Raw genomic sequence first — 23,877 nt, forward strand, 5'->3', positions numbered from 1 at the left:
AATTAAGTATTTGCTTGAACAGTCTACCACAAAGCAAAACATTTCTTATACATTAGAATATACCTGCAACTTTGTCCCGAATAAGTTTTGCAGATTCGACTTCGCCAATACTGCTAAATAGACTCCGTAACTCATCTTGCGTCATGTTCTGAGGGAGGTAGTTCACAATTAAATTTGTTCTACCGATATCATCCCTGCAGTCTTCAGCCATGTGATCTTCATAACCATTAGACATTTTATATTATATCTGCAAAGAGAAAAATCCCAAATAAGTTCTACATCTCTGCATTTCAACAAGGCGAACCTTTTTCCACCTGAAATAAGTTTGAATGTTTATTTTTAAAAACTGAGAACAAGCTACTGTTTCAACTTCACATTTTTTCCACTCACAAACCAAAACATTACTTACTGAAAATCCAGGACAATTCATTCCTTCAAACTAACAAGCACGGCATTTTACGAAACTATGTACCATTCAAGAACATTTCAGGGGTTTCTTTTGACATTAATAAAAAGCATCAGACAGGTTTTGTACACATTCCTGTAAACACTAAGGTATTCGCAGCAGCCAAATAAAAGATCAGGTTCCCCATGTCCAAGCACTGGAGCAGCCAGAACCAAAACTGCCACCTCAACCTTCGTTCCAACCTCATGCCCAGAGCTCTTAGAAGAGCAGCAGCCAGATCGACTAGAGCCAGTTCAGTATTTTGACCGGGGACTGTGTATTTTTAACTGTTTTCTCCTTTACACATAGCTTATCCTGCACCTTAAGGCCCTGTTACTGTGACACGGTTGCCTTTGGGTGAGTGCTTAATTGCATATATGTAACAGATTAATCTGTACTGGAACACTCACTTTGGTGCTTATTGAGTGTTTGATACAGTTTCTATTTTTGCATCTTTTTAAAGAAAGCCTTGAGAAAACACCCAGAAATTGCATCCCCTGAAGATACTTTGCCTTAGTGAACCATCCGCAGGGACATCAGCTCCCGCTGCTCCTCCTCCGTGCCCGGAATAGCAGATTTTAAATTGCTTTTACAACCACTTTGAAATAGTCAAAAATCAGGATATCCAAATGCTGCTCCTGCAACAAGAGAATCATGGTGTCCAGGGGGTTCTGGGAGCACAGACTGGCGTTCTGGCTGGAAACACCATCGGGAAGCTCATTCCTCAGATGGTTCCAGATTCTGATTCTCGAGTTTGCTGCTGCAGATTTGTTCATCCTCTCAGTCCAAGAGAGTGAAACATCTCTGGCTCCAAAACAACAACTGCAGTCATGTTTAAGCATGAATGTGCCTCCAGTTCAGACTCCACCAGGAAGGGGCATAGGACCAAACACTTATTTTTGGATGAATTTAAGGCTAATCTGAGAGGATCACGTGTTTTCTTTAATCCAGAGTTCTCACTACAGGAACACCATCAGAAGGTCGGCTGCATAAATCAGCAATGCTTGCTTAGCTAATCATCTGTCCTTGCTATACTCCGTTTACCAACTCTGTAAGTTCAGATTCACCCACTGTATTTCCCCAATAAAGGTCCATGACTGTGTCACCTGCTGCAGGAGAGCAGGCTCATGAAAAACTCAAGCACTGGAAATTGAGCAGCAGACTTGCAACTCTAACTCCCTTCTGAAAGCCCATGTAAACCTTCCAGGTTCAACATGAAACCCACTTCTCATCGAATCTCTCGGCGCCACCACAGAATAATTAATTACCACAGGCTCAAATATGAACTTTGTGTTTACTTCACTAGAACTTTTGGCCAACGCGCTCATTTGGCCAAAAGAATAACACAGCATGTTGTACATGAGCAACGACCATTGAAATTCCAGCGGTTGCAGTTCACTGGAGAGCTGAGCACATGAGCTGGAGCAGGTAGCACTGGCACGGGGCTGGTCTTGCCTGAGGGGATGATCAATCTGAGCTGAATTAGAACATTTTAAGATATTATTGCTTCTCAGCCACCAGTAAAACATCAGGTCAGACGTTCAGAGGATGCAAAAGCTTCCAGCTCTACCCACGCAGCGAGCCAGCAAGCCTCCAGTGCCACACGGTCACACTGGCTGCATTTCAATGGATTTTTGCACTGGGATAGGTCAGAAGCATTCACAGGACCACACATGCTTCTCAAATAAGGCGATTTTAAGTTACAACTTAAAGTTACAGCACCACAAGATAACTCTGTAGCATCAGCTCACAGGTTTCCATCCAACTACAGACCCCTCTGGGCCCAGGGCCTGAGCAGCAATGGGACTCGGGTTTGTTTTACAGAGCAGCATCTATAAAGAATCAGCATTGCCAGGGAATAATGGAATAAGTCAGCAATAGCAATTGGAAACCCTAAGTCCACAAAGGGAATGCTGCCTGCAGGGAGGGGCGGAAAGTCCCTCCACAGGAGCGATTGTTAAGTCGCATTTGGCATTTATTTCCCACTTTCTTCTTGTGAAGGTCAGAGTTTTTTCAATGGCAATAACAGCTTACACCATTTTAGAATAAACCATGACTAGACTTACGTTGAGATTTAGCACAGTAGAGATTCAAACGGAATCTTTTTTTAACGTGTTGAAGCATTAGCGGCTGGCAGCTCACAGGAGAGGTCCTGCTCCCCTCACCCACTGATTATCCTCCTCTGCCCCATTTCTGTGTCTCAGGCAGCAGCAGCAGCAATCCCAGCACCTTCTGCCCCCGGGAGAACCCATGTGTACCAGGAAAGCACAGAAAACACCGCCGGGAGGGAAGCACTTTCTGTTGTGTCAGCAGTTTTAAGCTGCTTTCCTTGCAGCAGGATAAGCACCAGAGGAGAAACCGCACAGCCAGGAGCGGGGAGGACGTTCCCTCATCAGATGATTTTAAGCTGCCAGGTTGTTCAAGTCGTCCTGTGAAATTATGTCATTAAATACACGTTCCCTTCCAGCCCTGTCAGAACTGCCCAAGCACAACCACAGAAAAGTTTCCTGTTCTGCTAAACGATACTCAACCAGCTGAACCTGCTTTGTTCAACATATCTGAGCTATAAAACCACGAGTCACGTTTTCAAAACTGTTTTACTGGAAGGTGGCCGTGCTTGCCTTCATCCTGTATAAAATTCAAGCCCTACAAGCACAACACACCAATATGTTGATGAGCTGGAAGTTGTACAGTACAATTAGAGTATTTAGTCAGCAAAGGAAGAAACATTGAGATTTTTCCAGCTTTACAAGACAGAAGTTCAAATTTCCTTCACTTTAACCAAATTTGCCTAAGGTATGATCCAAAACCTTCCTGCTGCCAAGATTTTCCACCTGCCAAGTTTAAGAAGTTGCTATATATTTTAATGCATTCCAAACTCAAAGCCTTAAAATTAAGAAGTCTGTTTTCTTTTATCCTCCAAGGTGTATCTGCTGCCTAAAAAGGAGGCACTACAGCTGGATAGCAAGCACAGCAAACTCCGCCGCACACCACGATGGCAAGGTACCAACTTAGATCTGGCATTAAGCAAAATTGACAGGAGTTTGGCAAGTGGCTCTGAACTTTAAATGATCATACCACAGCCTCTAATCTCACTGTCTGCAACACTTACCATCTCGATCTCCTCGTGATAAACAGGTTGTGCCTGGGGCACTGTTGATTCAGAAGCAATTAGAGCTGTGAAGGAAACCTGCCATCTGCTTTTCTTCTGCCATTAGGAAAAAAAATTAGAGGAAGCCCTGGCATAAAGGCCGGGTAAACATTGTTACAGGATAGCAGAAGAAAGCATGCAGAGCGATAAAGGCATAGTGGGGGAGAGGAAAAGGAGCAGAGTGCTGATAAGGAAGATGCTCCTTTCTTCCTGATCTTCCACCAGGCACTTACACGACCTACTGCACCACCACCACTTCTGGCCAGCCTGGAAGTCAGTAGGAAACCGCTTCATCTGCTGGTGCTGAAGTTCTCCTGCCACTGAAAACCAAACTAGCCCCTGAAGAGCTGCTAACCTTTGCATACTGAGTAGAACTCCAAAAAGAAAAGGTGGTATAACACAGTCAGTATGAATGAAATGAGAAATGCTACATAAGGAAACAAGTTTTTCACTCTGCTGTCACTGAAATATATTGAAGGAATCTCTGGATCTTTCTTTACCAAAGAGGGAACAATCAAGTTGTATCAGTAAATATCCCAGACATGAGAACCAGGCCTAGAAACTAACTTGAATCTGTCACTTCATTAACTGAAGTTTATCAATACACATTGACATAAATCAGAAGTCTGAACACACTTGAATTCTCAGCAGGAACGGACAGGAGCCCTGTGTGGGAAGGGCTGCCTGCAGTGATACTGGCTACATACCGCACGGCCTTTCCAAAACAGGTCTTCGACTCTGTGGGCCCCTCCAAAAAAGACATTTTAAGACTAAGTTCCATTGCACAGCAGTTCCTAAAATGAGAATTTTTTAAAAATCAACCAAACCCTGCAACAGTTTGTTTTAAAAGGCAGCCTTCTTCTTCCTTGTGTAAGAGGCCCTCAAGCTTATAAGGTCAAGGATGCATCAAATAACCAAGAGAAACCAGATGTACTTTGCCCTAATCTTCCTTAATTCTGGAGATGCTCAAATTCATATAGTCCAAGACTTTACTACCTGCTTCAAAGACTGTTCATTCACCAACAGTCAGGTCTGCATTCTCAGGACTGGACTGAAAAGCTCTCCAAAGGACTTTTTGCAGAAATGTTGCACTGACCATGAATATCACCTTCTCAGAAAGGTGCACAAGATCCCAAAAGGTTTAAAATAAAAATTATTATTGCAAAAAAGATGCCCCAGAATGCTACAACATGGTGCTATTAAGTCTTTCACTGCGAGATGTTTGCTAAGAAGGAAGATCTCTACCAATCTGAGGAGAACCTGAAACAGGAACATCAGCAAGGAATATGTGTCTTCAGGACGGGGCAAGAGGCCCAGGATACCTTCACCTTGTTCCCAGGTCTGCAAAGGCACTAGAGCACTACTGGGATCAAAAACTTGAATGCAGACACCTAAACCGATGACAGATAACATGAGCATTTTAGCTACTAATCACAGCAGGGCCAGCCGGGCAGGGAGGGGATTGTCCCACTCTGCTCTGCGCTGGGGCGGCCTCACCTGGAGCATTCACTGTGTGCAGGGCTGGGGACACAGGGTGAAAGGAGATAAAGCTACTGAAGAGTGTCCAGAGGAGGGACACGAAGTTGGTGAAGGGGTTGGAGGGGAAGCTGTATGAGGAGCGGCTGAAGTCCCTGGCCAGGGTTTGTTCAGAATCACAGAATGTTAGGGATTGGAAGGGACCTCAAAAGATCATCTAGTCCAATCCCCCTGCCAGAGCAGGAACACCCAGCTGAGGTTACACAGGAAGGTGTCCAGGCGGGTTGGAATGTCTGCAGAGAAGGAGACTCCACAACCTCCCTGGGCAGCCTGGTCCAATGTCCCATCACCCTCACTGAGAAGAAGTTTCTCCTCGAATTTAAGTGGAACCTCTTGTGTTCCAGCTTGAACCCATTACCCCTTGTCTTACTGTTGGCTGTCACCGAGAAGAGCCTGGCTCCATCCTCCTGACACCCACCCTTTATATATTTATAAAGATTAATGAGGTCACCCCTCAGTCTCCTCTTCTCAAAGCTAAAAAGACCCAGCCTGGAGAAGAGGAGACTGAGGGCAGAGCTCATGGGGCTGCAGCTTCAGCAGGGGAGCAGGAGGGGCAGGGCTGAGCTCTTCTCTCTGGGACAGTGACAGAACCCAGGGAATGGCAGCAAGATGTGCCAGGGGAGGCTCAGTTGGACATGAGGAAAAGGTTCTTCACCCAGAGGTGCTGGACACTGGAACAGGCTCCCCAAGGAGGTGTCACGGCCCCAACCTGACAGTGTTCAAGAAGAGACTGGACAACATCCTCAGACACACGGTGTGAACTGTGGGGTGTCCTGTGCAGGGACAGGAGTTGGACTCCTTGATCCTGGTGGGTCATTCCAGCTCAGGACATTCTGTGATTCTACTGCAGAACTTAAGACAGGAAATTCTTCCAGGAACAATGAGCTCTGTGCTCCTTCATGCCAGCAATTAGTACCTTCATTAAAATCCAGGCAGCAGGTCTCATCACTCCAGCAATTAACCTGTTCTCATTCGTGCCGTACAAATGGGAACATACGAATGCCGTACGTTCTCCAGGCAGTGAAAGCCCTGTAGCGCTGCAGATGCTCAGGTGAGCACTCGCTGTGCTGCACACAAGGTCAGAGCTGCCTCAAACATATTTCTTGTCCTTGATATCAGAAGCACACAGACTATCCCAATACCTGACGCTTGGCCAAAGAGCCAGATGAACGCACCAACGGCCTGTGGCACAGAGCTTGCGGCAGCTTCGCTGGAACACCGGGAATGGGCCCCGCTGAGCCCAGCAGGGTCCTCAAAGCCCAGAACGGAGCTGCTGACACAGTTACTGACCCAACTCCTCACTTTGCAGTGAAGTGTGAGTTCACATCACCTTAGACATGCTCTGCAGGACGTGCTGCAGGAGACAGCGGCTCACAGAGTCCCAAAAGTGAGGAAGTCTCTTTGTTGGGTTTAATACCGGTGAACGCACAGGGATCCTGCACTGAAACCAGTGACGCTGAGAGTTCTGCTGGTGAGCTGCCTTGACCAAGGGTTTACTCTTGAATACTCTGGCTGACCTTAAGAATCTTGATGGGATGCCTCCAGTAGAACTTCAGGGCTACACAAAGAAGAGACCTCCTGTTTCTTCAGCACACAGATGATATTTGTTGACGTGCTCCTCCAGCAAGTCCTGGTTGACTCAGAGGCAAACAACAAGCCTGGCTCTCTCTTGGACAGTGCTCTGCCACTCAATTTTGAAGCTGCTGAATAGCGTTCCTCAGAGATTACACCTGAAATAGAACCAAAAGGACGCTACCACATCAAGGGAAGTGCCAAACCAACCCACACAGCTGCAAAAGGCAGATGCAGAGGTGCTGAGGTGTCTGGGTTTGAACACATGTCAAAAGCAATGCCGCACACAACGGGGCCTGAAGGGCCTGCAGAGTCTCCACTAGTTTTAACTGCCTCAGGAAAACAGTTTTCAAGAATGATCCAGCACAGCATTGCCACGCAAAAACTTACTTTGCAGCCAGCTGTCATGATAGGATTGAGAAGCAAGAGTTTCATCAAGACACAGAAGGGACAGAGACTGAGGAAAAAAAGAATCCCTGTTTTCTTCTCAGAAATCACTGTATGGAATGGAATATGTTTCACCTTAGAAGCCACAACAGCAGAAAAATCCCCACTAGGCCTACCTGCCTCCCAGGAAAACGAAAAAGAAGTTTCCCAATGCTCCAGAGCCGGAAAACATCTCTCTCTAGTTCTTAAACCAGACTCCTCTACTTACGCTACAGATTCACCGTAATCTCCAAGAAAAACTCTTTTATTCTTTACACGACCTCTTTTTATGTCCCCAGTGGCTCTTCACCCACAAGCACAGACCTGTCCGTGAACATCCAGAGCACAGGTCGCTGACAATACAGTGCCAGACCCATCACTGTCTGCCCCTCACTGCATCCATACAGCATCGCTTCCAACAGCAGAGGATCTGCATCCTGACCAAACACCGAAAGCCAGCTGGGGAGGGGAGATCACCCAATCCATAGATTCTCTCTCTGATTCAAGAATAACATTTATACAGCATACGAGTGGGGAAAAAAAAGTTAACATAAAATGTTATCCTAGTGTACACATGCACAGTACAGGCCACACACGTCAAAACCTCAACTCGGATCTGAGTTAGATACTTAAGTCTTTCAACGGATAATTTCAGTGTAGACTTGCAAAGGCAGGCGATAATCCTTAAGCTTTCCATAGGAATAAATTAGGTAGGAAGTAGTGTGCCTATGTTTGAGAGATGCCTGATACTGTTTCCAAAAAGCAAGTCCATGACACAAAGGAAGAATCTTGACCTTTTCTTGCCTATAATGCTTGCTCAGGCTCACTGGCAACTACTCCATTTCATGAGCATGAATCTTATGTTTCGTTGGAACAGTCATTGTCCTGAGCTTGAAATGTGTTTAGGTACAGATGAAAACGTAAAGGTAGAAAGTGAGGTGTCACAGATTCATCTTTCCCAATGGTACTTTTACCCTATTGCTCTTTTTATTGTCCCACAGTGATCAATAAAATCAGTATTATCTCCCACGCAGCTGTTTCACATGAATCCCTCTCCCCTGCAGCCACAATATTTTAAATCAGCAAACAGGAGAAATTTAAATTCAGCAGTCAAATTGATCCATTTGGCATTCGTGCTCTCTCCTCCCTCCAAGAATGAAACAAACTCAGTCCACTAAAGATGCTAATGAAGGTCACTTAGAAAAAAGCGTTGTCCTTAGATGGGAAGATTCTTTGACACTGGAACTCTAAGCATTAAGCCAAGGAAGTTGCTTATCTTATACACACATGTTCCTTCCACACTGACATCCAGGTGACATTTGTAAATGTGGCAACCAAATAGATCCTTTCTGCCTTCAGATTATTCAGAGTTAATAGATCTCATCGTTTTATTGGTTCCTCTCCCCCTTTGCAAACCTGGAATGAAGACACTGCCCTTTTCTTCCTTAGTGTGACTAAATTTAAAATTCCAACATTTTTGTCAGTTCTGATAATAAAAATATCTCTGCACCAGAAGTGGCCATTACTGAAATCTGCTACTGCATTTCAACAAACTATTTCCATATGCTAAATCAATGATTTCTAGTACAAGATATTTTAAGCTCTTGTTTTGTTTTGTAACATTGGCCATAAACTTAGTTTTAAGCATATCACTAGTCTAACAGGTCTCAATTGTCATAATTTTAATACTTTAACAAAGTAGTTTTACATATCGTTTACAATCAGATTTGTCTAAAAAGTTTTATATGCTTCTCTCGATGTTTTTTATTCACATCCATATAACAACATCAAGCTAAATGTTTTTGTCAATCCTTATCGTGTCAGAGATTGCTTTTCTGAAGAATGCAGCTTATTTTTTCACTTCAAATACTTCAATCTCATTTTATCATCAGGCTGATGAACTCTACACAATTCAGAGCAGAATTAATCATAGTTAGGACGCTGTCAGAAATCAGGTACAGACTGGCCACAATTCTTTAGCACGGTGGGGGATCAGGGCCGCCCGACACCAGCTCCGCTTGATACGGATGAACAAAGGCCAACTGGAAATTCTGCAGCTCAAGGTACTCCACATGTGCGGCTCCAGCCGAGATTCCCCATTTCCAAGGTTAATAGACAGCGTTGACAGAAAGAGCAGGCAACAAAGCTCAGAGCTTCACGTCACCTCCTTCCACGGTTGTTTTGTCCCTGCGTCAAAGATGCTGACAGTTCCATAACAAAGATCTTCAGCAGACGTCTTGCAGCTGACACTATCCCACCTTCCACACTTAAAAAGGACAAGTTTACAATAAAAAGATACACAAAAAGAAAGAAATTAGTATCTTCTTTGTTTGAGACAGTGTCAGACTGTCCAGCAATTTCCTCTGGCAATTTTTTCACCTACCAAAAAAGACCTCTGGGACAACTGTGAGGGAACAATTCCTTTCTTATGCTCAGGACACTTGCAGGAGGCAAGAAGTGGAGATAAGAACTTCGGAATCCAGACACATTCTGACAACAGCTGCCCCACACATCGCTCCATCCTTGGATTAGCAGCGGGCACTCTCACTTGGATGGGACAGGAAAGCACGTGAAGCAACAGGAGGAGGCGGCAGCATCCAACTCATTCACCAGCACAAATCAGGCAGCTGGAAATCCACCTCTGAAGGCTTGGTGAGACACCGCAGCTTGCTGCTGCACTTCCACATGGATGCCATGGAAGTGGTGGGTAGGAGGAAAATTATACTTTATACTTACTATGCCACCGGTAATAATATTTTAAAAAAGCAACAAAACCACACAAGAAGAATGTCTGTGCCTCCTCAGCATGGCTTGCTTCCACCCTACCCACCATCCTCCACCCCGAAAAAGAAAGAAAGAAAAAAAAAGCTTAAAATCTATGTTTTCATGTATCACCTATGTATAACAAGGCTAAATAATCAAATGGATCACTTAGGCAAGCAGTTTGAAGCTTGCAGTGATAGATCACAGAACTACCCATCAAAAAGGAAAAGTGTCCCGATTGTTTCCAATAGCTGGTAAAAATTAACACCTTCATTTGCTGAACTATGTCATCCCTCCCAAATGCCGAAGTTGGCCGGAATCTCCTGCAGCTGCCTTCCGTGCTTTTCCTGAAGTACTTGGAAGTGCAAAAAGAACAGCTTCTCTAAACATCTTTTTCAAGTCTGCAAACACAGCAAGCTCGAGTTTTCTGTAGCTAAAAGTCAACCACCTTCACAGGCAGCTCATCCACAAGAAATATAGTCAGTGCAACATCTAGTAACATTTTATCGTCATCGATTCACAGAGGGCTAGTAACAAATAAGAAAAAAGACAGTGACCAAAGCTTAAGGAAAGAAAGCAGGCTGGTGCAATAGCTTAAAGAAACAGATTCTGAAAGTAAAATCACATGTCTCTGACAGGTCAAGACAAGGAGGGGTTTTTCAGAAAGAAAAAAGGGACAGAACATGCAAGAACCAGCAAACAAAACAGAGTGCTTTAACTAGGAGCATAGAACACATTTCATGGTGAGCTAATGTCAGCACTACACACCAGCCACATTCAACAGACATGACTAAGTTAAGAAAGATGCTGTACACAACATTCACATTTCCATTTAGACTGTGCTCACTGCTACCACTGCTCCCCAAATCTGCGCTGCATGAGACAACTCAGACAGGACAGCAGCACAACCACATTGATCTGAGGCTACATAACTACGGCTATTAACTCACTACACAATATATTTAACACCACCAGCTTCAGATGTTCCTGTTCATATTCCAACCAAGAGAGCCCACTGCATCACAGCTCGGTAACTCAGGACCGCTGAACACTTTGAATCAGGAAACCACAGACTCATTTGCATCATTATACAAATACAGTTACATGGCTGCAGAACAAAATCTACGACAGTCACAGAGTAATATATCACTCTGCATAAATTCACAAGCTCAGGAATCGAGACTTTATTATCTGTCATACAACACAGACATAACCCAAGAGTCAACAGAAATCTAAGAAATCATATCAACCATGTAGGCTTGATAAAACCTATGGAACATAGGCATCGGCCCAGTTTTAAACAGCGATACAGAAGTCAGAACTCTTTTCACACAGATCTAGAAAGAAAAGTGGTTAAAACACAAGTATTAGGGAACAGGAGGCTGGTGAAGAGGTAAGAGCTGAACAATATGAGCAGCCAACATCCATATTCAGGGCATAAAAGGAAAAAGAAACAGAAATACAGAGACCACAAAAAGTGATCAAACGTCAACGCAAGCAACCAGCATTAATAAAGGGAATGAATTTCTACCCTTCCCATTTTTTCCTCCTTTATTTTTCACAGATGCCTCACTCAGTGGATCACATGACCCTGGTACCAGGCCTCACGCAACAAAACACGTTTCCCTTCTGGGGAAGTCTCAGATATAAACTTCTGCCCCACAGATAACGCTACCCCAGGACCCATCACTACAGAACACGGCAGCCAGCACACACTTCCACACAACCGCTCCACCAGCGCCCAGGGGCCCTTTCTCCAGCCACCTCCACTCACGGCCCTTCACCCACCAAACAGCCCCCAACACATTCTCGCCTGTTCCAATCACTAGGAGAGGGTAAGCGCTCGACTTTGAAAAGTCTCCCACGAGCACTAACAAGAGCGGGCTGCTACTTTAGTCATGATTTCTCCCGGGCAAAAGCACTTAACACAGTGTTACTTAACTCTGTTCCAAGCAGGTCCAAATTACTATTAATATTAACATATACTGTCCGCATTAGGAAGCCCACCCACAGATAGTGCCCATCAATAAAGATGTGCCAGTCTTAACAACGGTGGGAGATTTAAAAGCTGCGCCCGTGCAAACATGGGCAAAATAAATACGAAATACAACGACATTAGCCAAAAGAAAAGCTCCAAGATGAGGCGCGGACCCAGGCAGCGCATCTGCCCCCCAGGGCCGGCCCCAGCGCAGCAGCCCCAGGCAGCGGGACTCGCGGCCTCCTGGCCCAGGAGCGCGGAGGCCTCGGGCCCGTCCCGCACCGCCCGTTGCCCCATCCAGCTCCCGCAGGCCCGGCAGGCCCGGCAGCCCCGCAGCCGCAGCCCCGCCCCGGCCCGCAGGCCGCAGCCTCGCTCGCCGCCCCGGGCCCGCGCTCCCCCTCCGGTGGCCCCTCCCCCCGCAGGCCCCGGCTCTTCCCCCGCAAGGCCCAGGCCTCGGCCTCGCTGGCGCGGCCTTCGCCGCCCGCTCCTGCCCGCGCCGGCCTCACGGGAGCCGCCGAGGGCTCCGCGGACGCCACCCCGCAACCCGCGGCGGCAGAGCCTCACCTGCGGCCGGCTCGGCAGGGCCTGTGCAGCGGGAGGGTAACGGCTCCGCAGCGCGCACAACAAGCCGCTCGCAGCGCCGCCGGCCACGCCCACCGGCCCGCCCGCCGAGCCCCGTTGGCTGCCGCGCGCACGTGTCCCGCTCCCTATTGGCCCGGCGGCCCGTCCGTCAAGCGCCGGCCGGGGGCGGCCTCTCGCGGCGCGCCGGGGGGAGGGGCGCTGCGCGTGCGGCGGGGCCTGCGCGTCCCCCGGCCCGAGCGCGCGGGGCAGCGCGTCCGCCGCCTGTCCGGGCACGGGGGCCGGGGTCGGCCGGCAGCCCCCGCGGGCAGCAGGCGGCCTGCGGCGGCAGCAGCCTGAGGGCAGCTCCCGGCCAGGCGGTTGGCGGAAGGTGCAGGAAGGTGGCCGGCGGCCTGACCAGAGCGATCCCGCCGGCACGGCCGAGGGCTCCAGGAAGGGGCAGGAGCAGAGCCGGTGCTCCCCCGGCCTCGGCCTGCTCTGCTGGGCCTGCTGGAGGGAGGAGCCGGGAGGGGAACGTGGGTCTCGTCTCCGTTGCTCCCCGGGCACGAGTCCTTCCACACTGCTCCGGTAGAAGGAGAAATACAAAATTTTCCCTGTGGCAAAAATTAGACTTGAATAGGAGATGCAGCAGGACGGCCTGAGGCTCTGGGGTGGTTCTGGTCAGCGCCTCCCCGTTGGCCGAAGGCTTCTCATTCCACGGGTGTCAAGTGCCAGTGGGAGCTCAGAGTGGGAGCCTCCCTGAGCACCAACACAACGGCGTGTTTGTGACTCGTGAAGAGATTAAACTGTTCCCGTGTAAAGGAGAAGCTGTGATGATCTGCAGGAGGATGGTGTTCGGCTCCTCTGCGCCCCAGCAAGTCCTGCAATGACCCTGAGGGCCCTGCTGCTCCGGAGTTTTCCAACAAGGGCACCCCTTTATATCTGAACCTGTTCCCCCTGCACAGAAGTCTGTGAATGTCAACTTCCACTATTCTGCAGGAAACAAATGTCTTTTTGTCGTGAGCACAGTACTCTGCAATAATATAACCAAGGTACAAAGTACATTTAGTGCGTTACATGCTTGTAAGCTTGCAAATCTGTAGATCCTGTGTACCTGTCAGGGCACTCAACTTTTGCCAGAAAAACTCAGAATATTGCTGCATTAAAATGGGTGATGTTATTTTTCATTCACAGACAACGAGTTTTACTGAGTTGAGTTCATAACTGAAAATCAAAGTAATGCGCCTTTCTCTAGACTAGAAAAAAAGTGAGATCCTGCCTGAAGGAACTTGCAATATAGCTGCAAAACCATCCATAGGAGTATGTGTTCTTTGTCATCGCACATTGTGTGGAAATACTCAGTACCCAGTAATGATTACACTGGAATACATGGAAAATCACGCCATGAAAATGCAAATTCTCTACCTATCCTGACGTGGCCTCTGGCAAGGCCTTGTATAGTAAATTCCCACCATTGTTTCACTGATGATTTCTGGTTTATCTGCCCAGAAACCCATTTCAGAAGCTCCCTCAAGTGGTCCTGTTCTACTGAGCCATTATATCTGGGCTCCTGATCTACACATTATGAGCAGGAACAGCCCAGACTCTGCCACAGTCCAAAGGGCACAGCATCAAAGAGAACATACCAGTCAGCATCATTAAATGAACAGTCCATTAAGGAGGTTAATGATTAAGAATGATGTTAAAAACATTGCCATTTTCTTCTTTTCTTCAGCACAGCTTTCAAAGCCAGATGGGGAGTCCTCACATGGAAACTCCGAGCCTGACTGGGCTGGAAATCTCCTTCAAGGCCTCATAAAACATTAAAGATGTTTGTGCATCTGTTATTTGCTCACGCTGCTATGTATGTATGCCAGCCATAACATCACAATTTTGTCATTCACATCAATGGCAGCATTGTGTTACTGTAAATGTTGTGTTTTCCTTGTATTATTCAGGTTTTAATTAAGCAATCTTATTCTTGAACCTAAGATGGGTCTCGGATCTCCAAAAATTGAGGCCATGGGCACAATATGGAGCTTTGATGCCTTTATCTTGTAACAGCACATTTGCAATCTCATAATTTCATTTATCACCATAAACACTATGTTATTTAAAGCTGTAATGGCAATTAGAAGGTATTATCCTATTAAATTGTATGTCTGTTTTTAAAGGAACAATCTCATTTTGCTGAAATATATTGTCTGCTGCACCGTTTAACATGAAAACAGATCAGTCTGAACGTTTCATGATCATGTGAAATTGTAGAAATATGAAGCTGGGTTCTCCTGGTGAAAACGCCTGAAGATGATGCAGTAAGATAACATCAGGCTCCCCACAGTCACGCTGTTTCTTGAGGTGTGTTGGAACGTGAGAAAAACCTCAATGCAAACAGGGTAACATTGGAAGCCACTTCCCAGCATGGTTCTTACAAGGCAGGAAAATGAACAGTGTGAATTACTGAGGGGGCTGCTGTGAGCACAAATGGTTATAACCGGCCACGAATAAACATCACCCAGAAACGCCAGGTTGCAAAGGAGGGAGATGGTTGATTTTTAACAGCGCGAACGCAGCGCGGGCGGCAGGACCCGCCTGACCCGCTTCGCCCTCAGCAGCGGCGGGAGGGGCGTCTGGGCTGCGACAGCCTCTTCTGGGAGCCTCCAGACAGCAGCGCTGTTAATTAATTTCCCTATTTTTATGTTGCTTCCCTTGTTACTAAAAACCTCTCCTTCCCTAGCGCCGGCGCCCCTCTCGCGGGCTGCAGGAGAGCTGTGGCACAACCCGCCCGCCCCGCCTCAGGCTCGCACAAAATGGCGGCCAGGCCGCGGGGCGGGAGCGGCGGGGCGGGGCTTGTTCCGGCCCCGCCCCCGCGCCGCTCCCCGGGGCTGAAATGGCGGCTGCGGGCGGGCGGCGTGTGTGACTGGGCTGGCTGTCCCGCGTCTGGTGCCTGCGGGGAGTGTCCTGGGGGGCTCCTGCTTCCCTGGTTTTCTGCCCTTCTCCCTCCTTCGTCTCTTCAGTGTCTTGTCTTTCCTTTCCCCACGCTGTCGGTTGCTCTGTGCCGTTAAGAGCCGCCCTTTGTTGCCCTCACCTGTGGTTTTCTCTCCTCAGGGTCTCAGCTCCTGGACTTCCATCATGTTCTGCGCACTGCCCTGCTATTGCTCCAAGGCTTCGCTTGCCTAATGCGCCTCTTTGCTCATTTCTTGGTTTGAGGCTCCGTAGTGTGATCTCATTAGCCAGGCTTGAGGGCTCCTGTGTTGCTTTGCCGTCACCATCCACCTGAATAATGCTTTCTGCTTTTCCTTTTCTTGGGATTTCCTTGTGCTCCCCTCGCTTTTTCTGGTGTTCGCTCCTTGGCGCTTTGCTCTTTGAGGGTGACGTCCCCCCAGAGACCTGCTCTCGTGGTGTTCACTTGTTTGCAGCGGTTCGTCCTCTTCGGAGCGCGTTTTCCTGGCCGTTTGCAGGAGGACGGAGCCTCACCTGGCAGTTCCCTCCCACGGGAGTTTCCCTCCTTGCGGTTTGCTGTAATCGCTCCTTTTGTTCTGCATTTCCCTTGAGAGGTGAATTGTGTCACCCGGGGCATGTTCATCTCCTCCTTGTGCTGCGGTAACATCGCCCCCATTTAAATTTGCAGTAAATTGCGGAACTTCTGTGGGCTTTCTCAGGTCAATGCAGAAAATGGTGGCAATTGCTCTGAGTTTTGGAGGGGAGTGAACCCCTCCAGTCAACGTGGGCGTGTGAACGTGTTGGGTCAGGTTTCTCTGCACCAAGCTTCTCTAATTAAACGAGCCACGCTTAATCACTTGTGGATAAGTTTTAATTCAACCTAAATTTGCAGTTATTATAAGCTGTTCCTGAAGCTGATTTTTCTGTTACGGCTTTTCTTTGCGTATTCATAGCCTTGGTGTTTCCCTCCCGTATTCGCTGTGCAGCAGTTACACTGTCTATTAGCCTAGTTTCTGAAATAATCTCCTTTAAAGTTTAGTACTGGGTAAAATTACCTCCACAGCCAAACAGCAAAATGGAAGTTTTCTGGTTGCCAGTGGCCATCTTTATTCCAAACTCTTCATTTATGAAGCTTGTGGTTGTGTTTGTACCAGTTGTGAATGGTGTCTATGTAAATTGTTTAACTTGATGTAGTAGTTATTGGTAGTGTAGGTCTATTTGTCCAGTGAGCTGTTAATTTTCTATTGTAGTTAAAATCTGGAAGTTTTGATATCTGTTTTTATAATCTTCAAACTTGCTGTGTATCTCAGACAAGCAAATGGCTGAGAAGTGCTTGGGATGTTTTGTGGCAAGTCTCGTTATACATTTAAGTTTTGGCACTTCAGATCCCTTCTTAAATCATAACAACTTGCAATGACTGCTCTTGACGCGCTTTCATTTGCTCATGTCTCTGGCGTGCAGGAGCAAAGAAATACATTTTTTTGGTAGTAGCATGAATCACAACTTCTTCATATCGCTTGCTACTTCTGGCCTGGGCACGAGACCTCGTTGCATCCCGTAACCTCGTTTAACCTGGAGAGATAGGCTAAGCTTATTGAACCGCCACATTTGTAGTCTCAGCTTGGTGTGAAAAACACTTTGTCCAACTGTCACTAAGACAATATTAATTACATTTCTTATAATTTTCCAGTCCTTGAAATTTCAGGATGATGTTAAGCAATAGTGAAATTAATAGTAAACATGCTGTTTGAATTACCTTCTTTTTCTTTTTTTCTTTTTTCTTTCCCCAAAAGACTTGAGGAAAGCGCCTTTTTTGGTTTTGTATTTTGGAATGTCTGGCAAAACCTGCCACTCAGGTGTCCATGTATGAACTAGCAGTGGGGGGTTATGAGGAGCCTGATCTGTGCTTGAAGAACGGTTGTTTTAGAACAGCTTTTTAGTCTTGATCAAGTGTTTATTGCCACAAAACCAAATTCACGGAGGTAGACTTACTGACCTGTTCTTACAATTCGAATGTCTACAGTGATGTAACTGCCTTATTGAAGCCACGGCTGTAGTTTGTGTGCACCAGTCCATTGATCCCACTGCCAAGCGCGGCACTGAGGGTGTTTGGACGAGCACCAACAGCAGTGACCTTGTGCTCTGTGTTTTTAATACACTCGACGTGAATGGTTTGCTTTCTCTGCCAGGGGTTTGTGGTTTCCAGAGCAGGTCTTCCTGATAGTCTTACATATGGTAAATGTGGTGATATGAACACCATAATGCCCAAGGAGTCTTCTGGGTTTTATGAAGTGGTTAGTTGGCTTGAACACTTATGGCTTTTAAGAATACTACTGTGTTTAAAAAAAAAAAAAAAGGGGGCAAATGTGTCTCAATAATCTATCTTTGATAAAAGTTATAAGATGTTCACCTATGCATTACTTTTTTTTTTTTTAACATTCACCTGCTCTCCAGAAGATGCCTGTGCTTTAAAGTTTTGGTTTATTTGAAGAGCTAAATCTGATAATAAACTTAAGTCAAAGCCATGATGTAGATTCCCCTTTCTTTTTGAATGACAAAATTCTGCTTCTAGTGAGGATGGGCAGCAGTCGGGTTTTTAAGGCTTATGCCATGATGCTTTTGAGTTCATGAATGTTTGAGTGTACGAATTCGTCAGCATCTTTTGAAGTCTCTTTACAAAGCGTGATGAGCCAGCACTGGGCCCTTGTGGCCAGGAAGGGCAATGGGACCTGGGGGGGATCAGAAGGGGGTGGTCAGTAGGTCAGAGAGGTTCTCCTGCCCCTCTGCTCTGCCCTGGGGAGACCTCATCTGGAATATTGTGTCCAGTTCTGGGCCCCTCAGTTCCAGAGGGACAGGGAACTGCTGGAGAGAGTCCAGCGCAGCCACGAAGATGCTGGAGGGAGTGGAGCATCTCCTGTGTGAGGAAAGGCTGAGGAGCTGGGGCTCTTTAGCTTGGAGAAGAGGAGACTGAGGGGTGACCTCATCAATATTTATAAATATATAAAGGGTGGGTGTCACGAGGATGGAGCCAGGCTCTTCTCGGTGACAACCAACAGTAAGACAAGGGGTAATGGGTTCAAGCTCCAACACAAGAGGTTCCACTTAAATTTGAGAAGAAACTTCTTCTCAGTGAGGGTGACGGAACACTGGCCCAGGCTGCCCAGGGAGGTTGTGGAGTCTCCTTCTCTGGAGACATTCCAACCCGCCTGGACACCTTCCTGTGTAACCTCATCTGGGTGTTCCTGCTCCGGCGGGGGGTTGGACTGGATGAGCTTCCGAGGTCCCTTCCAACCCCTGACATCCTGGGATTCTGTGTGATTCTTGTTTCTGTCTTCAAGGCTCTTCTCACTGACTGGAAGCTAATGCTTATAGTTACTGAAGTCATACTAGCATCATGTTTTAAAATGGTTGGTTGTGGTTTTTTTTTTAAATGGAAGCTAGTGCCAGTGAATTTCCATTTTAATAGTTTCTGAAGTTGGAAAAAGTAACCTTGTTATGGTAACTTCACCTATGCTGTCAAATGAACGTGGAAACCAGCAGCATTATAAACTATTAAAAAAAAAAAAAAAACCTGTGCAAATGTTGACTTTTTAAAAATAAAAGCTATATTGATATTGAGCTGTACCGTGGCTTCAGAATAATAAATGCACCAGCAATGGATGTAGAGCAAGAAGAGGAACGTTCTAATGGTTTCTCCCTCCCTTGGCAAGGAGAGCGGGTGTGTGATCCGACAAAGGCTTTTAGAGCAAGTTCTTCAGCCAGTTTTCCTCATGCAATTGAACAATGTCGTTGTAGGGAACGTGTTCTGTTAGTGCTTACAACTAATAAACCTTCATATTGTTTTCTCCCTTCAGTTTTGGATCTCTATGGCCTAAGCTTCCCCACTACAATGAACTAGCTTATCTGCAAGGTCTGGCTCATGCTTCAGCTTAAATCTAACAGCAAACTAAAACTTCTGAATACAGAAATAGAGCTGTAAGCTTAAGGACTTATGAAAAGATAATTTATTTGCTTTCTAAATCAGGTCTGCAATAAACCATGCGAGGTAGCAATGGCAGGGTTATCTTTTCTTTCGGGAGAGATCAGCCTTGGCTGTGGGAACTCACGGGGCCTGGGCTGCTGCTGTTCGGTCCACACAGACAAAGGAGCAGCTGCTTTGTGATTGAAATAATACCTACAAGAATTCAGACTTTAATTGTTAACTTATAGCGTACTAAGTAAAAGTGTTGGGTTTGTCACACTGGGCAGAAGCCCTTTAGCAATTTTAAGTAACACTAATCCTTACTTACTGGGCAATCAACAGCTATTTGTTTATCAATTGGCATTTTCTGGCTCCTTTGTGTGACTTTATCTTAGTTCCAAGTCTAATCAGTCTTAAACATTATTTTATACCATGGACTGGAACTGCATTAGTCAGTCTTCACAGGCTGACTGGGCTGCACAGTGATATTAAATTTGGTATCAATAAATTCTATGCACGGAAGCTGGGTCTGTTAAATGAAACTTATCCCCAGCCTGTCCTAATGCCAAACTTTCAGGAAGGGGCTGTGGATTAATACCTGGTGAGGTTTTAGTTGACAACCTGTATTAATGGTATTTGCTTATGCTAATGGCACAGTCGAGGCAGTAAGGATTCGGATTCTTTATGGTCTGTGTGTCTACTCTTTACCTGAGAAGGCTCAGCCGTCACTGCCTCCAGTTTTCTTCATACCCGCACAGTTCCTTTATGCATCAAACATGGATTTCAGGTGATGGGATAATGCGAAGCAAGCCCAGTCCTGGAGCTTCCCCTGCCACACAACAGTTTAACAGAACTTACATCTTACTGCTGAATATTCCTCCCCAGGTAACTCTTGAAGTAATAGGCAGCACATCAGGACTAACAAATCCCAGCTTTTGGTCTAGAAAATAGCAAGTGATTCCAGGACTTCTGGCAGAGAAGGCGTTGCCAGCAGCTCTGCGTCTCGGGCAGTGTCTACATGACGTGTGCACACAGAACTGTGGTTATGTTTCTGAGCTTTCAGCAGCTATGTTTGTTTCCTGGATCAGAGTCAGGATTTTTGATCATTTTTTGGAGAAATTGGTTCCAGTCCCCTGTGGCTGTTGGTCTGCCTGATGGAGCAGGTGACACAGGACAAAAGGGATGTGGCTTGTAAGCAGCAAGGGCTCCTGGTGGATTAAATTGGGGTTTTTCTGTTTTGGCGGAGGGTCAAGTTATGAAGACTTTGCAGGTTTTTGTTGCTCATAGTAGAAGTGTCAGGTTTGGGATGTGTCGAACTAACCACTGTGCTTTATCAACAGAAACAATTACCGTGTCCCAAGAGGTTACTTTTCTCTGGCCGTCAGAACTTGTTTTGCTGGTGTGTTTGTTCCTTGACTCTGCGCTGTATTTAATTTTGAGACTTCAGGTGGAATTTGCAGGCCAGCTCCCTTAAAGGGAGCTTGTTTGTAACTGTAAAATAAGTGCGCATAACACAGAAATCCAGACTAAAATCATATCATCTCTGCGGTACTATTTCTGCAGTAGTTTGTCAGAACCATTTTATTGTTCCTTGCTCAGACTGCTACCAGAGAGCAAAGTGCAGCTGGTATCAGCGTTTCCTAGGGACTTTTGTCTCCGAGTATTCTGTTCTCATACTTTAAAGATAATGAAGTGAGTCATTGTCTTTACATCTCATGTGATTGATTATGGACATACATTGCTAATGCTTTCTGAGGGGGGGAAAAAAACCAGATCTTTTGTTCAGACTTGTGGCTTTGAACTAGTAGGCTGGTTGGGAGTTTGCTTAACTAGGGAGTAGCTTTGATTTATTTTTTTAAATCTATATGCTAAGAACACTTCAGCAGATAATGGTGCTCATGGGAGCTTTTTGATTATTGATTTTTAGAGTTATGCTTCTGCTTTGGCGTCAAGGATTAATCGATTCATCAGCACCTTTTAGTCCATACAGATATGTCAATGTTTTATTCGCCTACTGAAAAAGTGAGGCTTAATCTGCCCTGGGTGCAGGTTGGTAGCTCTGGTAAAGGAGTAGATTTGACATATTGAAGAAAAGAAGTCAACTTGTGAAGCTTTGGGAGTGTAGAAAACTTCCTAGATTGGCCATCAGTACAAACTGCCCGGTGACATCCCCAACCCATTACGTCATTAGCATTTGGTATCCTTATTTATGACCCAGTTCATCTTTTTCATGAAGATGACAAGGTGGAATTATAACAAGAAGTAAAATAAAAGGAATATCCAGTTGAGGTGCTTGTCCTCACCCAAAGGACGTGTTTGTAGGGGCAAGTACCAAACTACTGCTGAGTGCAGGATGGAGGTTTGAAGGAGGAAAGATTCCCGTGAGCTTGAGGAGCTCCGGTGACATGTAGACACAGTTGTGCTGGAGCAGAAAACCCGATAATCCTGCCAGGCCCCATGGTGACAGAAGTGAGAGTGTTCCGTGAGGGACAGCAGGACTGATATTCACCTCTCGTAATCGAGTTCTCAGTTATAAAGCCTTCTTGCCCACAGTGGCAACACTTTTGCTGGGCCATGTTTAAAACCAAGATGGTCGGTGAGGTTTGTAGGGTAGAAATGTCACGGCTTTTAGTTGTTTGACATGCTGGGTATCCCTGCTGTGGTGTAGGTGAGGGAGAGAGGAATAAACTGTGTGGTTCACACAGGGAGAAATCCCTTCTGGTGCTGAAGGCTGCGCAACACCCATGGTTTTCATGGACTGTTAGGAATACAGAATTGTATGTATTTTTTTTTCCCAGAATACCTGGATCACTTACAGTTCTCTAATAAGTATAATTCAATCTTCATTTCCTGGCTGGCGGTGCTGGTATCCAGTGCACAATTGGCTCCCCGCATTAATGTCAGTTAGAACTGCAGGAAAATTTGAAATGATTCGGTTGGAGATGAAGAGGTTTGGTGTTTTTCTGGTTGCTTGTATGTTGAAATTCCCCTCTTGTGTGGGGAGATGTTTTCTGCCAGATTATAGCAGATTCCGTGAGCAATATAGTGTGGCAGGAGTCACGCAATTGTTTGTAAACTTCGCAGAGTGAAGTGTGGGTCAGTATATTCATTACATGGATAAAAAAGATGAGCAGCAAGGCAATAAAATGTTATGTAGGGCAGAATATGAGGAATTATAGGAAGACTTTATGCATTACTGTACAAAAGTAAAACTTGGGGGAAAACTGCTTTTCCACAATATAAAGAGCTGTGCTGGCTGTCACTACTCAAGAGCAAAATTTTGCTCCTTTATGATAGAGCAGAGCAGTACCTTACCCAATCTGAGACGTGAAGAACAAAACCAGAAGACATCCTGACAGCGGTTTGCTGTGCCTGCAGTGCTCTGCTCCCCAGGCCCTGGAGAGAACGTGGCAGGACTTGGAACGGGCCTTGGGCTGGTGACAGAGATGATCAAAACCAGAGCGTGGATTCCGTAGCAAGAGAGCCTGAGTGGGCTGGGACTCTTCAGCCCGGGGGGGCTGATTTAAAGCAGATGCTGGATGTTTACAGAATCTGAAGTGGCACAAAGCATCTGGGCGGGAGCTGACTGGTCACTGTCTCTTCCAGCACTACAGGAGCTCAGGTCGGCAAGTGAAGCTACGAGGAGCGAGCTCCGAACAAACCCAGGAGGCGGCGACTCCTGCACTAGGCAGTGGAGCTGGGGAGCCTCGCGCAGGGGTGCTGTGGATGCAGAGAGCTAAAGGGGGGGAAAAGGAGGTCGAGCAAGTATTTGAGAAGTGATTTGGGAGTTCTGTGTCTTGAATTCTGTGTTCAATTCTGGGCCCCTCACGCCAAGAAAGGCCTTGAGGAGCTGGAGCGAGTTGAGAGAAGGGAACGGAGCTGGCGAGGGGCTGGAGCACAAGTGTGATGGGAGCGGCTGAGGGAGCTGGGGGTTCAGCTGGAGAACAGGAGCTGAGGGGAGACCTTCTGATCTCTGACCTGCCTGAAAGGAGCTTGGAGCCAGGGGGGGTCGGGCTCTGCTCCCCAGGAACAAGCGCCAGGACCAGAGGAAACGGCCTCAGGTTGCGCCAGGGGAGGTTGAGGTTGGATCTGGGGAACAATTTCTTCCCCAAAGGGCTGTGGGGCATTGGAACAGGCTGCCCAGGGCAGTGCTGGAGTCACCATCCTGGAGGGGTTGGACAGACGGACATGAGGTTCTCAGGACATGGGGCAGTGCCGGGGGTGGGTTATGGTTGGACTCAATGATCCTGAGAGTCTCTTCCGACCAAAATGGTTCTGTCATTCCCAAAGGGCAAATTACGTCAGGCTCAGGATGTTCTTAGGGCTGACGGTTGTAGCAGAGGGACTCCCGAGGGAGCATCTGTGCGGCCTCTCTCCTCCGTGTTTGCTTGCAGGCGCCGTTGGAGGCAGGACACCACGCCGGGCAGACTTAATGTGCCCATTGCCAGACGGTCCCTTTTTGATTTCACACAGTTGCTTTATCACTATTGCGTTATTTTCTTCTCTGTGTGGGCTCCATTTTGCTGCAGTTGTCTCTGTGTAAG

The 23,877-nt window shown here is 46.7% G+C and overlaps 1 protein-coding gene across 1 annotated transcript in view; it reads right to left on the reverse strand.

Annotated features, from left to right (window-relative positions):
- ELAVL1 (ELAV like RNA binding protein 1) overlaps window positions 1-12,529 on the reverse strand; it is a 38,390-nt gene extending 25,861 nt beyond the window's left edge. The window contains exons 1-2 of the mRNA XM_065652313.1: window positions 12,436-12,529; window positions 64-247 (exon numbers count right to left, since the gene is read on the reverse strand). Coding sequence (XP_065508385.1) covers window positions 64-235 — 172 coding nt within the window. The 5' untranslated portion in view covers window positions 236-247; window positions 12,436-12,529. The remainder of the gene's footprint in view (window positions 1-63; window positions 248-12,435) is intronic.
- Window positions 12,530-23,877: the final 11,348 nt, after the last annotated feature.

Source organism: Caloenas nicobarica, chromosome 27, assembly GCF_036013445.1.
Source record: "Caloenas nicobarica isolate bCalNic1 chromosome 27, bCalNic1.hap1, whole genome shotgun sequence".
NCBI classification, from domain to species: Eukaryota; Metazoa; Chordata; class Aves; order Columbiformes; family Columbidae; genus Caloenas; species Caloenas nicobarica.